General features: G+C 43.8%; 1 protein-coding gene across 5 annotated transcripts in view; it reads left to right on the plus strand.

The window, feature by feature from the left end:
• The window catches only part of AMOT (angiomotin), a 63,538-nt gene that overhangs the window by 27,970 nt on the left and 19,682 nt on the right, over positions 1-15,886 (plus strand). For all 5 annotated transcript variants that reach the window (XM_054214644.1, XM_054214648.1, XM_054214643.1 and 2 more), the window contains 5 exons: positions 59-977; positions 7,509-7,962; positions 9,780-9,924; positions 11,337-11,429; positions 14,118-14,263. In XM_054214644.1, the coding sequence (XP_054070619.1) occupies positions 106-977; positions 7,509-7,962; positions 9,780-9,924; positions 11,337-11,429; positions 14,118-14,263 (1,710 nt within the window). In that variant the 5' untranslated portion in view covers positions 59-105. The remainder of the gene's footprint in view (positions 1-58; positions 978-7,508; positions 7,963-9,779; positions 9,925-11,336; positions 11,430-14,117; positions 14,264-15,886) is intronic.

Raw genomic sequence — 15,886 nt, forward strand, 5'->3', positions numbered from 1 at the left:
CTTAAATGTCTCTTGCTTGATCCACTCAGGCGCTAATAACCGTGTCTCCTTTCCTTAGGTCAAGGGCAGCTTTTACATTCCACCCAAAAGGCACCACAGTTTGAGATGAGGAATTCAGAAGAGCAAGCAGCTACGACAGTTTTACAGCGCCTGCTGCAGGAGCAGCTCCGATACGGAAACCCAAATGACAACCGTAACCTTCTTGCCTTACACCAGCAAGCCACAGGAAATGCCCCCCCTTTCAACAGCACTGGGAGTCCAGCATCTCAGAACGAAGGGCTGAGCTCCCAGGACCACCAGCTTGTGACTCATGCTGCCCGACAGGAGCCCCAGGGCCAGGAGATACAGGTGGACAACAGCATCATGGAGAAGCAGCTCTCCCCGCGACTTCAGAACAGCGAGGATCTCCCAACCTATGAGGAAGCCAAAGTTCAGTCACAGTATTTCAGGGGCCAGCCGCATGCCAGCGTTGGGGCAGCGTTCTATGTAACAGGCGTCACCAACCAAAAGATGAGGACTGAAGGGCGGCCCACAGTTCAGCGAGTGAGCCCAGGGAAGGTCCACCAGGATGAAGGACTTAAGGACCTCAAGCAAGGGCATGTCCGCTCCTTGAGCGAGAGGCTGATGCAGCTGTCTTTGGCCACCAGCGGTGTCAAGGCCCATGCGCCTGTCACGAGCGCGCCACTCTCCCCCCTCTCTCCACTTTCTCCTCAGCAGTCCAGCGACCCTTATAAAAATTCTGGCTCCAATGAGTTCTACAAGAACTCAGTGCAGCCTCCTTCCCAGCCCAACATGAAAGGAATGGAGCAGCGGGGTCCTCCTCCAGAGTATCCTTACAAAAATGTGTCCACCCCGTCTATGAACTGCAAACCTCAGGAGTCGGGACATTTCTATAGTGATCATCGCATGAGCCAGCAGGGAAGATCTGATGGGCCTATGATGAGGTATCAACATCCCCCTGAGTATGGGTCAGTCAGGTAAGCAAGATCTTGAAACAACCTCCATGACAGCCACATAGGGAAAGACAGTATAAAACTCAGTCCATTGCCCTTGCTTCTGAGGCAGGTTTTCTTTCAGGAGAGATTCCATCTTTATTATGTGAGACAACATACTGTGTTCAGCTACCGACTGTGTCTGGAAGGACTGTAACCTGTTTCAGTAGCTTTCCTAGAGAGGCCAGAATCTTTTTTTAAAAAAAAAAAAAACACAAAAGGGAAAAAAAAAACAAAACAACAAAACAAGCCAGCTCGATTTTATGGCATGGGGAAGTTTAATGCTGAGGCTCCAGAGCCTTACAAAAGGTTTGCTACAAAAGCCAAAGTTATGGTGTGATTTGTTGGAGAAACTTGCAGTTACTTATTGCAAGACTTAAGCTGTTCTTTAATTACATCTGCCCAGACAAAAGATTTTTTTAGATTTAAACTGTATCTAAATGCTACGTAGGAAAGGAGGAAATGAATGAAAGCAACAATGGTGCAGGTAACAGAAATCACCTGAGCTTCCTTTAGAGTTTTTCAGATTTTATTTTCAGCAGACCAAAGTGTAGCAGTGGAAAATGGAGCGTGCTTCATGCCTCATCCCAGACTTGCTTGTTTAGCTTTCGCTAATTTTCCTTGCATCATTTGAAATCTCAGCCTGTTCTGGTTTCCTCTAGATAAGGAGCTAGATTTGGGTTAAGCCAAATACTGATGTCCCTGTGGGTGAAGATGAAGTTTTATTCAGGTGGGCTAAAAATACAGCTTTACTTTACTTGTTTCCTTACCGTCTCATCTCTGCCCAAGACCAGGTGGGATTTGGTGTAATGATTTTGGCCCCATTTGAAGCTAAAAGGGTAATGCAGAGGAGCAACATGAGGGTGTTGCTACATAAGTAAATGATGAGGGCTCTGTGCATTTGTGTTTGCGCATATTGTGTTGTGTTTTGAGGGGAGCATGGAGAAGAAACCAGTCTGTATTTGGGAACAGAGTCTGAGCTTTGGGGAATTTGAATCTGCTCAGAACCTTCCTAGTCCTATGGGGAGCTATTTTCAGAGTTTGTCCACCATTGTTTGTGATCTGAAATGACTTCAGCAGCATACAAGCCTGATGAAAAGGCCCTTTGATCTGGCTAAATAAATAATAAAGAGGCCAGGAAAAGGGGAAGTAAAGGGTTTAGGGGGGGTAATGATTGTAGAAGCTCGTTGCAAATGTTTTTGAAAATTCAAAGGCCTCAAATCTCTGTGCACACAGGAAAGGGAAACAGATCCTTGGTGGTTATGCTGCATCAGAAATACTCATAATATTATATATAGTGAATCTGAGACGTAGCCTGCTTGCTGTTTAAGGCAGAGGTATTTGAAAACACGCCAACAGTCAGCTCCTCTAGACAGGGTGATTTTTGTCTGTATTGGATGGATCCTGGCTGCTTTGAAAGAACATGGCGGGGGGAAGGGGGGGGAGGAGAAAGGTTCAGCTGGCAAGGTTTCCAGTAGGGGAAGCAACTGAAATTTGTCTTCAAAGCATTGGGAATCTAATGAGGTTACTTTTTAACCTAAATAGCTGCACAGAGGAGAGGTTTCCTTTGCAAGCAAATGCTGAAGCAGTAGAACAATTGCAAGACTAATCCATAAATTACAGAGCAGCGTAGCAAAGGAAGGGAGCGAGTCCTCTATTCCCCTCCCTCTCCCACACACTTTAAGAGAAACTGTCATTTAGACAAGAAACCTTCTGTGTTACTAAAGGTGCAGCTGGGTAATGGTGTGAGGATTTTAAAGGCATACAACTTTCGGGACCATGTTTGCCTCGCACCAGGCAGTGCTAACGAGTGTCTTTGCAGCCTAGCTGGAGTGATAAAGTATTTTCAGAGATTCCAGTTTTTCTGCGCTGCAGCTCTGTGTTTATCGGGATTAATTTGGATTGGTAAATGTGTGCATTTTTTGAACCGTGCGTCAAGGAAACAAAGCCCCTTCTTTCTGCTTGTGAAGCCACACCCTTTTCTGCGGGTTTTTCCCCTCATTGTTCGGGGGAATTTGAGGGTGACCTAACGATGCGGTTAAATAAAACTCGTTGAGCAAGATAAACATTGGGGAATTCACAGCATTCTCATGCTTCACCCTCCCCAGTCTGGGAAAGGAATGGGCTGTGTGGTAAGTTTAAACCAGTCTGCAAACAGTTTGCCTCACCTGCTCTTGGGCGGTGGTGTAAGTTTGGGAACACGTATATGTTCGTAATGATGTTGGTTTAATATAAATACCGGGCATGCCGGAGGCATCTGTGCTGTTATTTGGAAATTTTTTAAGAAAGTTCAGAAGAGGGCTGGCTGCATATGAAGCTCCAAAATCCTATTCTCTCCCTCATATCTCAACTGCACTTTAGCATTGGTAATGAAAACAAACCTTCAGGTCTAGAAGGAGAAGACGGGTGCCTTGAGCTCAGTGTCCTGCGGGGTGCAAGATCTCCTGTGCCAGCACAGCGGGACACGAGGGAGAAGGGGCTCGTGTTGGTAGAGTTTTGGGTGCAGAGGAAGCTCGCTGTCTCTCTGATTCAAGCGCCATCCTCTGTTCGGAGCCCAAATGACTGAGCTCCTGCTGTGGTGATTAATCCCTTTGACTTCACAGAAACTTTTTGAGGAGGAGGCCTGCAGAATTTGTCCCATAATTAGTAAATCACTTCTGTGCACTGTGTTCCCCTGGGCAGCATCAAAGTGGGGGATAATCAGGTATGACTAGGAAGCAGAACAAAAATGCATCGCTTTGACTTCAGCTGTCTAATCAAGCGGAGTCTGTTCCCTCCTGCAGTCAGCGTTTCCCGGTTTGTGCAGGAGGGCTGTGGAGGAGAGGGGAACTGTAGCTTCTTGAACATGAAACAGGCAGGAGAAACTGTGAAAGCAGAAAAAATGTTAACGAGCCAGAGACCTTTCCTGATCTCTTCATTCTTTTGCCCTCCCCACTTTGTTGCTCTACCCGCAGATCTTCTGCGTGACTTGATGTTTGCAATCCTGGCAGCCTCAGGACTCCTGATGGCTGGGTTTGCCTGCAGAGCTGCCCTTACTCCATATCTCTGTCTTCATGACTTAAAAGCTAATGTGACCCTTGTGGTTGCAGAAGCATAAATCCAGGTTTGTACTTGGCCCACGTGGTATATTTCTCCGATACGTGCCAGGGACTGTAAGGGAAGCAGATTCGTGCGTGATACAGTCTTCAAAATGAAGTGGCCCTTAAAGTTATGCTTTCAAACTTGAACACTTGTGGAAATTATTGCTCTGATTTTTTTTTCCTGCGTTTGGGGTTTTCAGGTCTTTATGACACTGAGGCAAATGGAAGGAGATTGCGTAATTTTGTTTTCCATTTATTTTGAGAGTCTTTTTCTGCATTTTTGCATGAAGTGGTTAGTTCAGATATAATTTTGATTACTACTGCAGGGCTACCCAAGGACTGATTCTCTCATGGAAGGAAGTTTCTACTACTATTCTATAAGCAATTCTGTTAGGTGACCCCAATAGTGAATTGTACAGTCTGGCTTAAAAATCTTGAAAAGTCCAGTTGTGTTGATTTACCTTTCTGAATTTCTCAGTCCAAAATTGGTTTACCAGAGAAATAAATTCTGCAGTTCTCACTTTAATCTAAGGGATCTCAGACTGGGTATTTTGAACCCACAAAATATGTATATTTTATAAGACAAAATTGAAAGTAGTGGGGGTGCTAAAAGGTTCTTTGAACACATGTGTAAAAGTTTGGATACAAGATCTTAAAGCTCTAGTTGTCACTATGAGGTTATTAGGATTTTTTAATTTTTTTTAAAAGATAGGATCTATTACCTCAGTTGCATTATCTCATTTTGCTGGGAATATAAACACATTTGTGACATTTTGGAAGCTCTAATGTTGTTGGTAATGCAACAGAACTAGAGGCTCCCAGCTCTCATGTTTTAGCTTGAGCCCCTAAGATTGGTATAATTTCAAGATTATGAGAGGCTTCAGCTGTGAGTGCCAAGATGCTGGAAATCTTGGAAATGTATCTTGTTTAGAAATACTCAGCCATGATTTCCTAGAGTTGTTCTGTACAATAGGTTTAAAAGAACACGTCATTACCACGCATGTCAGTACAAAGACTGTCCCTTCAGAATTTAGCTGCTGCTATTGTTTTTCTTCGTCTATCTTTGTGTTCCTTTTGTTACTGATCAGGTCCTGCAGAAATGGCAAGATTCTGTCTGTGCGTCCCCGATGGCAGAATAACGAGATGCTTTTAGTCAAATAGCTCAAATTGTTAACATTGGGATCTAAATAGGCCTCATTAGGCTTATAATATTAACACACTGAGATCAGCCGATTCAGTCTTTCTGAGTAACTGCTTCGGGTTGTTTTCAGACTGGAAGAGAGTATTCTGTAGGTTTAAAATTGGAAAGGTGTTTTTTTCCATCTATGAGGCAGACTGGCAACATATCTCTTGATCTAACCTCTGTAGGTCATCATAGATTAAATGTCACAGCAAGATTATTCCCTAATTGATTATAACATCGAAACAGAGGTTCATGCCGTTAGGTGAAGAATAAGCTCAAGGAGATGCGTGGTTTCTGAAGATGCAAAGTTTTAACTCTGCACATAATGGGGTGAGCTAAGAAAGGAGCTGGAAGCCACCTGAGACAAACCAGACGACCTTGAGCATGGCATGTGATGGTTTTGCTTCATTCTTCATTATGAGAACTGGCAAATAAAGGTAACGAAATAAATGCAACAATAAGTAGAGCTGACATCCCAGGAGGGAAAGAACCAAATTGCTGCCACTAAACTGATCATTCCTGAGGAAATTAATTGCACATCTTTCTTCTGCATGACCTCTGAGATCCTTATGCTATGTATGATCATTTCTGGCGAAATACAGCTCCTGAAATGATGTTGCTGGCAGGGACCACAGTCACCTGAGTGTGAGAAAGAGAGAAACAGTAACTAGAGCAGTCATTATTTGCTTTTTCCTAAGTGCCAAAGGCTAGATTTATTTCCCTCTTAAGGAATTTGAGCATCAGCTTGGAGATTGCTATGCAACTTCTCTGCTGGAAAGCAGGGAAAATGAGACATAAGATATATGATATTGAAATAGCAAACCTTGCGCTGGGCTGAGAACGTACGAGCTCCTACATGTGCTGCCAGCCAGATGTGAGTAATGCAGACGTTTCCTCTTTGGACGGGTATGAAGAGTTGATGAGTTCTTTCTGTAGAGAACAGGAAGGATGATGCTGAGTGTTTGCACATCGGCTGAGAAGCCCATTGTGTAACCCCTTAGTTCCCAGTTCAGCTTCATGCTTGCTGTTGTCCGTTCACATACCACTAATGCCCCTGGTGTGGTGGAAGAGCTATGCTGCGGGCTGTCTTGTACAGCCCTACTGCACTCAGCAGAGCAGGCACGTAGGGTCAGAGTCCTTCCTCTGAACGCAGGCAACCATGGGGGTATTCTGTAGCAGCTGTGGCCAGGTGGAACAACAGTATGTGCTTTTCCAGCTGCAGGATTGAACTGCATCCCAAAAGGTGGGAAATTTTATCAGGAGAACAGGAGTGTTTAAGAACACGTTGAACTGCCAGACTGGGTCTGCAATGGGCTGTGGTCTGTGTTTAAGAAGAGACTGGCTGCAGCATGCAGAGGGAATGATTTCAACTGTTAGAATAAAGAACATCCAGAGAAGTTAAAGGCTGAATGTCTTTGGAGGAGGAAGCAAAACCTGCCTCCTGAGGTCATCCAAGCACGATAAATTCACACAATCTTCTAAGAGAGATTTCTTACTTGGCTAATGTAGCGGAAGTTGAGCTCGGGATCCCCAGCTCCTGGGAAATGTGAGGTGGTGTATCTTGGAGTTAGTTTTATGATAGACTCAAGCATGTTATAGATTGCTAGATCTGTCTTTGATATACTATAGAGGTTATTGTTAGGAGCAGTAAACATAGCTACTGCATAGGACTGAGGGTAGCTCTGAATCAAAGGCTGCTTCTGACCCTTAGGTTTTCAGATCCTTTAACACTCTCATTTGACCAAGCTGCAACTTGATGGTTGATATTTCAGAAAGCTTGAATCAGTGGTGCTGGCGTACTAGCATAGAGTTTAGCCAATCCCTTTGACTCTGTATCCTGAATTGCAGGAGAAAATTAATTGTTTTCTCCATGAGAGATGGCACATTTCAGGACAGAACAGATGAGCCCATTCCTAACAGTCCTCAGTTTAGCCGTTTTATCCACAATGTGGAGAAAAGTTATAAAAATAATTTTGGTCAGTATTTGTTGATGGAGTTTTTCTTAGTGTTTCTGTAAAAAATAAACTCAAGAGGAAAGACTTCCATAAACTTAGAATACATTTTCTGATAATGGTTTGATTTTGAAGCATTTTTTTAGAAACAAACGTCTAAAAACGAGGAAAACCTCACATGACACTTTTATGTGGGAAAACCTGTGCTTACAACTTACACACGTCATCCCATGCATTGTCACTGGGTTTGTGCACCATCTTCTGCATGACTTTGATGGGGCTTCTGCTCTCTGTTTTCCAGGCAGAACCCAGATGTGCAGCTGCAGTTACAACAGAGACCACCTCACCACCACAGCCCAACTTCTTCCTTGACATCCCTGGGATCTTTGACTTTGCTTCAGTCTCCGCCACCATCCAGGCTGTCCCCTTCCCAGCATCAGCAACCTCTGACTCCAAGCCAGGGAGACCCTGGCATCCTGCCACGGACCCAGCAGCCATTCTTATCAAACCAAGTCCATCAGGGAGATTTGTACCGACTATGCCAGCCCTTCTTAGGCCCGCAGCAGCAGCAAGGCGATTCCTATTCAGTAATGTCCCGAGCTCAGCAGATACCTTCCCCATATCAGCAGATGCAAGTAGATCCTTTTGCCATAGTTTCCAGGGCCCAGCAGATGGTGGAAATCCTGTCAGAAGAGAACCGGTCTCTACGACAGGAGCTGGATGGGTGTTACGAGAAAGTAGCCCGGCTGCAGAAGGTGGGTGTTTCTGGATATCGGGTACTCTCCTGTGTCTATTATCGTCCATAATTGGATCATCTAATCTGCAACTCTTACATTACTTGCTTAAGGGACTGATTATCTGCTTTTAGAGTCTTTTATATGCAGATTGATTAGTCTGTATCCTGTCCCTTTGGGCAGCAGCTTAACTTTGTCAGAAGGTAGAATCAAAGACTTCAGTGTTATTCTAACAGTTTATTGACCATGCTCAAAAGAGCATCCTCATCAGCTGTCTTGAAGAGGCTGACTGCTTGGCTTGCTTGGTTAAATTAAAGTTAGTGGTTTTATAGCAGCAGGCTTAATTTTCCCATCAGTCTAAAAGACTTTAGAGACTGCAGGAAGGGCCTTTTTGGAGTGACATGAGACCATAGTCCCTTTAAGTAGGGGACATTGCTACAAAACTGTTTGGCAGGACAGTAGGCAAGGCAAGTACTGCTGCTATGGCTACATTAAAGACATTTGGACTGCAGGACTGAAACCAACACTCCTTTTGTCACTCTCTCAATACCACATAACTTCCATGAAAACTTAATATCTTGTTTTGGATTCAGCTATTTTCCACCTTTGGCTTTATTTGAAACAAGTAGAGTAAGTGATGCTAAAGCATTTTAAAAATATATCCTAGTGAGACCCATCATTAATGTGCGTGTGTAAAGGTATTTTCACAGCAGCCTCATAGAAATAACTTCTTGATGACCAGTGGCTTAAAGCTGTGCAGCAGGTCAGCTTTCCTTTTGCCTTGCAGGTGTGAAAAGGCTGATGCTACTTGCAGTTTAGGACTTTGTGGGCCTTGCTGTGCTCTTTGCACTGAGCAGTCTCCAGGGTCATAAAAATGTGTGGCTGCTTAAAACACCTGTTTGAGTTCAGGTGACCAGCGTGGCTTTCTACACTCATTTATTCCCTGTGTTATCTCTTTTCAGGGGCATATGTTCGTTTTGTTGTATTTTTTTTGGAAGGTTCCTGGCCAGGAAATGCTTTAGAGAAACGTTTGGCAGCTTCCTGATACTGAAAGAAGGATAAAAATGCACTTCCCTCCACCCCCCTGTTGATCACTTGCTGTAGACAGTGCTGGTGGGGTTTGCTATTACGTGGATCCATACTTCCGTAGCAATGCAAACCATGCCTAGTGAGGAGAGTTGGAAGTGAATCTCCTTCTCTGGGTGATCAGAGAAGCTTTACACTGAAGGCTAGAAGACTGGATAAAACATATTTTACTGCAAATGTTTCCCTCCCCCCGTTTAATAAATTGAATATTTAAAAGCACAACTAAGTTGAGAAGTGTCAACATAGAACATCAGGAGGTTTTACTGTGAATTTTGGACGATAACAATTACGGATCTGTGGAGTTCATCAGTAATGCAAGATCTGCCGCTAGCATTTTTTTAGCATAGTTTTGTCTGCCTTTCTTGTTTTATTTTACTTACTCAACTTGATATCGCATTAGCTATTTATATAAATGCTTTTTGCCCAAACTAGCAGCAGTGCCAAACTGCCTCAGTCTTAGAAAAAAAATAGATCACATTTGCACTTCTTCAGTTTGCTGTATCTAAGGCTCCGATCGTCTTGGGGAAACAGAGTTAGTCTGGAAGGTGACTCCAGATCTTCGTTTCAGCCATTGGTATTCTTTATACAGAAGGATCCGTCACAAACCTGAAACTCTGCCAGTTTACTTAATATATAGGTGTAGGTTTCTTTCAATAAAGGAAACTTGAGAGAAAGTGATCTCCTTTCTGAGACTGAATGAAAAGAATTGTTAGTGGTAAAATAGTAAGTGCTCATTTTCGCTTCCACTGCAGCTGGAAACAGAAATTCAGCAGGTTTCAGAGGCGTACAAAAACCTGGAGAAATCGTCCTCTAAGCGAGATGCCCTGGAAAAGGCCATGAGAAACAAGCTGGAAGGAGAAATTCGTAGGCTTCATGATTTCAACAGGGATCTAAGAGGTGAATGAAGTAAAAGTTCTGTTCTTCTGTGTTGTTTGTTTTTTTTTAATTGTTGCACTTACTTGGCAGGACAGTGTTTTGCTGCAGAATTCACTGTGTCTGACACAACTAGAATATGACAGGATACTCAGGTACATTCAGTAGTCTGAGATCTTAAGCGCTTGCTGGAAGCGCAGAAAAGACAGGTTTAGGAGAGTGCTGTAGTCTCTCATTTCCAGCCTGTTTCTCATTGAGAAGAAACACGTGATAAGCCAAATACCATAAACCAGATGCAAGCCTGGAATTTTGTCTTGTCTTATATCCTAGACACAATTTGTACAATTTGTTCAGTTTATACAAATGGAAAGACGTTTTGCTGACTGCCTAATCCCACACCAGGCATGTTCACTTTATTTCCTGTCCAGTGACCCTTTTGCACTGACATACAAACTGCAGACTGTCTGCTCTTCCTGAAGGTCTTGTCACTCCTTATCGCTGTAGGCATCTGGTTTTTTGGCTCTCCCTTCCTTTTCCAGAGATGTTATTAGTGTCTGGTTCTTGCAAAGCGGCTGAGGCAGTACGATGGCTGGCAGTGGAGAGCGATGTCAAATGGTATTTGACCTTAACGTGGGTCAAAGTTTAAGCATTAGTTTGAAAGGTGAAGAACATCTGCAGTTTGAGATGTTTAAAGGTGCACAATCGGTCTTTTAAACTGTAAGTTTAATTTTTTTATGAAAGCCTTCTCTTTGTCCTACATGTCATCTGCTCTCACTGCCCCATGTCTCTTACTAAGACTGTGTTTCCAGAAATTGTTTTGCGTCGAAGAAGTAAGGCCATACTGTGCCCAGTGCTATCAAGAAGGACAGTACACAAAGGCCTGCATTAAATAATCTTATTCATAATAAAACACAGCATAAACATTTCATTCTTATTTTCATAGGCTGACATAAATTTCTAACAGCCTGCAGCAGCAGAACTGTTAAGCTGGTCTTAGGGTTTTACACTTTTCCTTAAAGTCAGGTAATTGGACAACAGTGATTTAATCTTCTGACTATTGAGATTTAGTTCAGATTTATAAGGGAATCTTTTAATTGCATGGTGAAATTTATTTGGGTGTACATAATAAGCGTCCTTAACATTTGTAAAACTTGAAAAAATAAACTTCTTATGTGTTATAATTATTTAAAGTCTTTTCTTTGGAACTTTATTTAACCTGTTATGTCTCATTGGGAATATTTTCTCAATATTCTCAAGGACATAATTAGAAATATTTCAAAAGGGAGTGCCAGCTTCTGATAGGCTTTTTACTTTTGGCTGTGTAGAAGTAGGAGAGCCGTTCCCCTAGCTTGCATTAGAAATGTCCTGAGCAGACGTGACTTAATGCTTGAAAGTTTTTAATTATTTAGTGTTCCTTTTGTTGAAAAATTTTGCAGAACGTATGGAGACAGCCAACAAGCAGCTTGCGGAAAAGGAATTTGAGGGGTCTGAAGACAATCGGAAAACCATCTCTCAACTCTTTGCACAAAGTGAGTTACGCACTCATTGTGGGTCAGTAGAAATGCTCCAGTCATCCTGGGAAGGATAACAATGCAGTAAGTTAGTGTTGTTCAGATCTGTCAGTTTTCTACGGGGACAGAAATCAGGGCAGTGACAGTTCAAAACTGGCAGTGGAGAAAGGAGGAGGGATTCAAGAATTCCTTTTCTGCCAGTTTTTGAAGTCCATCTGATGGCATTTTTTACAGATTTTAGAGCAAATGTAGTTTGCAGTTAAACTGTAAAGTTAGTGTTTACCCCATAATGTACAGGATATTTTGTCTACTTATTTTGTCCCCTGAAAGCTTTGGACCCTTAAACCTTTCCAGGCTGACAAGAGTCCTGGCATGAGTTAAGGCCAGTGGAACTGGAACCTAGTAGGTCTCCTATCTTCTTCCTCTTTAATTTGTCACTGCCCTATCCAGTTCAGCAAAAACAGAGGGGATGAACACTGCCTGTAGTATGCTGGGCTGGGTAAGGGTCATGAATTCTGTCCACAGCAGTGGATTTATCACAAGGCAAACCAAAATGACGAATGTGAAATGCTGTTTTTCCTTTGTACTGAAATGTCTTGAGGCCGACGGCAGCAAGCCAACTTTTCTGTCATCCCGTAGTGTACTCCACCCTTCTGACAATGCTCGCTTTTCTCCAATTGTTATATAAAAAGGTAGTGCAATAAAATTGCAAAATAAAGATTTTCTGTGGTGTAACACACGCCACTTCTACTCTGACAAATGCTGGTATCCCTCTTTCCTGTTGTCTTTACGTTATTCCTTGTGGCTCACATTACAAGCAGATGGCTGTCAGGATGTGAATTCAAAACTCCTAGTGGTAGTGGAAAGTCTGTGAATTTAGTCTTGCATTCAAACTGGTTGGGTGGACTTTGAGGTTTATAGGTTCACGCAGAGAGGTGGGAAGGTCAGAGCTGTGAGGCCTCACATTCAGTTTCTCCTTTTGGATGAACCATAGTGCTATATTTCATCAGTCCCAGCATTTCAAGGGGTGCTGTAGGCATTTGTCAAGTGAAGCAGTACTCATTTGGGGAAAAGTCTGGAACAAAACCTCCAAAAGCCTTGCTGCAAGCACTTACAGATTAACAAACAGACTGCTGGCACTGATTGATACCTGCTGGCATAATGCCACCCTGTCTCATCTCTGCCCATTTTCTGCAACACATTTTAACATGCTGATGCTTTCAGCAACTTATTTCCTGGGTGGAGGAGAAATACTGAGATGGGAGAGATGGGGAAAAGAACAGGTAGGTGGTGACATTACCCTTGGTCATTGTGTCTTATGTCACAGACTAGCTCTGAGTTGCAGTCAGGGTTTGCTCTGCAGAGTTCTGGGTGCTGTTGGTGGACAGGTTTGTTTCGCAACCTGTGTGTGGGCTGTGTTGATTCCCTAGCAGAAGGGAATCTTTAGCTACTCTGTGTTGCTAAAGCTTTGCTCCTGGCTCTCTGCTGGCAGAAGAAAGGGAATAATTGTGGTCCTATAAATATAGTTATGCACATGCTTGCACAAACGGGCCTGTGCACTACTCCATATGCAGTCTGTACTAACACCCAGGATCTAGTTCCTGTTTTTCAAGCCTTCCACTCCTTGTCCTCATTCCTTTGTCGTGGGATATTGGTTTCTGGAATGCAGTTTCTCTGGTGTCATCAGTGCTGGGTGTAGATCACTCCAGGGAGTATTCTGTGGTTATGTATCCAGCAAGTGTGCTAATGTTATCATTGTAGCTGGTTGGTTTGAGCTGGGAACATATACAGAGGACATCAGCTCTGTGTTGTGGCTTTGCTTTACACCCCTGTGTGATAATTTCTCCAGTCCCCGACTATTTTATCCTGTTTATGTTTTTATGAAGGCAGTTGCCCTGTTCCTGTGAAACACTCTGTGAAACAGAGAGTGAGCTGCTCTCGCCAGGTCCAGCTCTTTCTGGAGAGCAGCAAAAAAGGACCGTCTGCTGTGCTTGGGGTGGCTTTAAAGCATCAGACATGGACTTTCAGTGCTGGGGAAAAGGCTTTCTCGAACTGCAGATCTGCTTTGAGCAGTGGCAGAACAGTTATATATATGCCTCAGTTCTGGCTCATGTCTGTTTTTAAGGACAGTAGAGGAAGACTGAGGAGTTCTCATTGCTCACTTGTTCTCTGATTCCTCCGATGTCAGCAAAGTGGGACAACTGGGTGTTACTTTGAGAAGGAGGACAGCCGGCCCAGGCAGAACAGCCTTCCTTCCTATCTGTGGGGTCAGTGTGAAAAAAAGTAGCACAAGTTTTTCAGGCACAGAAGTCTGCCATCTCCTCTCCCCAGACTGGGATATTAAAATTACCAAGTTTGTTTTCCACTGCTGAAAGCTCAGAGGTAAAGAGGTGCCAAGTTTCACTAACCATCTGCATAATCAGAGCAAATTACCTAACTGTACTGAGTGATGCATCTTCTGTTCCTCCTCACTAGCATTGTGGTGCATTGTTACTTGAAGGTACCATGCTTATTTTTCAGGGTTACAAGTTCTCCTCTTCCTTGAAAGCCATGTACTCCCCCCACCCAGCCCTTAGCACTAGATTTGCATTCTCTCTCTTGTGAGAAATTCCAGTACAATCTTTCCTTCGCCTCTGGAGTGAAAGCCTCCGAAAGCTGGGTAGAGATGATTGCTGTCCATTGATAACTCTCTCTTTGTTTTGATAGACAAGGAAACACAGCGGGAAAAAGAGAAACTGGAAATAGAACTGGCTGCTGCACGCTCCACCAATGAGGACCAACGAAGACACATCGAGATCCGAGACCAGGCCTTGAACAACGCTCAGGCCAAGGTGGTGAAACTGGAGGAGGAGGTAAGGATGCTGGAAGAGAAAAATTAGGGTAGCTTGGGTTCCAGTAAAAGTGACTGTGGTAATGAGTTTGCCTTGTGCAAATTATAAGAAAATCTGCTCGCTTCAAAGCTGTTTATATCGTCTTAGCTTTGTGTTGGTTAGCTAAACCACTGAACTGTGCACAGATAAGCCACAAATCTGTATTTCCTTGGAAGTGCTTTCATCTGAGCAGCCATGTTTCGTTTTCTTTTTGTTTCAACTGATAAAAGTGGGCTGGAATTGAAATCCCAGCCCTGGCAACCTCTTGAGCTTGGCAGAAATTCAGATCTGGATGGACTTTTAACTAATATGAAATGAATGCAGCTTGTCCCCTTGCCAGGTGTTCCACTTACAACAGGTTATCGTGGTGCACAGTGCAGATCACCATATGTGCTCAGCGTTTGTAATAAGCTGGGCATGACCTTGGTTGTTTTCTCTCCCTTTCCTCCCAAGAGGGGATAATGCATTTGAGCTGCTTAACTGGGCAGCTTTCACAGCAGTTTCTTTTGTAGCCTTGTCCCTGCCACTCACGCGTGGCTCTCACCTCTCTGCCCTTCTGCATCATAGTGCTGTCCTCTTTCCTCCCGCCTACTCTTTTCCTCTCATAGGCTCCATTTCCCACTCCCAGCCTCTGCTTCCTTTACTCCCACTCTTCCTCCATAGAGAGCCTCTGGAGGAAATCTCATGACCAAGTGCACTTCCTCCACAGCAGATTTGTTCCCTCCTCCTTCAGTTCTGCTGTATTCCTGCCCTCTAGCACTCACTATCACCCTCAGTTGAGCACTGTGCCTACATCCACCTGAGTTAGTGATCTTGCTGTCTTCAGAGACATTCCTCAAACCCTCCCCTGTCTGCTTCTACTTCTCTCTCTGTTCAGGATCCCATTGTATCAAGAGAGGAGGAATGATCAAATACAAAGTGAACATCCTCCTGTATTGTCTTGCGTGCCTTCCTCCTCTCCCAGGTACAGATGTAACTGCCTTAATTTTAGCCTGCTCTTCTCTAAGCTCTACATTTGCCTCAGTAGCCCTTCCCCTGAACCCTTCTGTGTTTCTTTCCCTGGTGTCCTTAATTTTTGCCCCTAGTAGTACCCTTCTTTTAGTAGTACCCTTCTTTTAGTAGTACCCTTCTTTTAGTAGTACCCTTCTTTTAGTAGTACCCTTCTGTGCCTTCTCCCAGACTGTCCTCACTTCACTGCAAACACCGACAAGGTCGCTTTGAAATGTCCTTTGCTGTGATGCTCATGACATGGTTGGCAGAGGCTAGGCCATGGTTCACGCTAACCCAGAGACTGTCTACTTGGCCTGCCCTACGTGTGTGTTTCCTCCTGTTGTCTCCAGTCCCAGACTCAGGCTGTGAGCTTTGAGGGCAGGGAGCTTTCATTTGTACAGCGCTTAGCATCGCCAGGCTGGGATCCATCACTGGGGAACCAGGTTCTGTGCAGTACAAATTATGATAACAAAAAAAGAAGAACAGTCAGAGGAAAGCTTAAATATCACTGGCCACGTTCAGCCTTGTGCACAGTTGACAAGTTCATTGATTTCACTAAAATTGCAGCAAGGCCAGCTTGCACCTTTGTTGCTCAGAGGGACAGGGAGCTTTAGG

The sequence above is a fragment of the Rissa tridactyla genome, chromosome 9 (genome assembly GCF_028500815.1).
Source record: "Rissa tridactyla isolate bRisTri1 chromosome 9, bRisTri1.patW.cur.20221130, whole genome shotgun sequence".
NCBI lineage: Eukaryota > Metazoa > Chordata > Aves > Charadriiformes > Laridae > Rissa > Rissa tridactyla.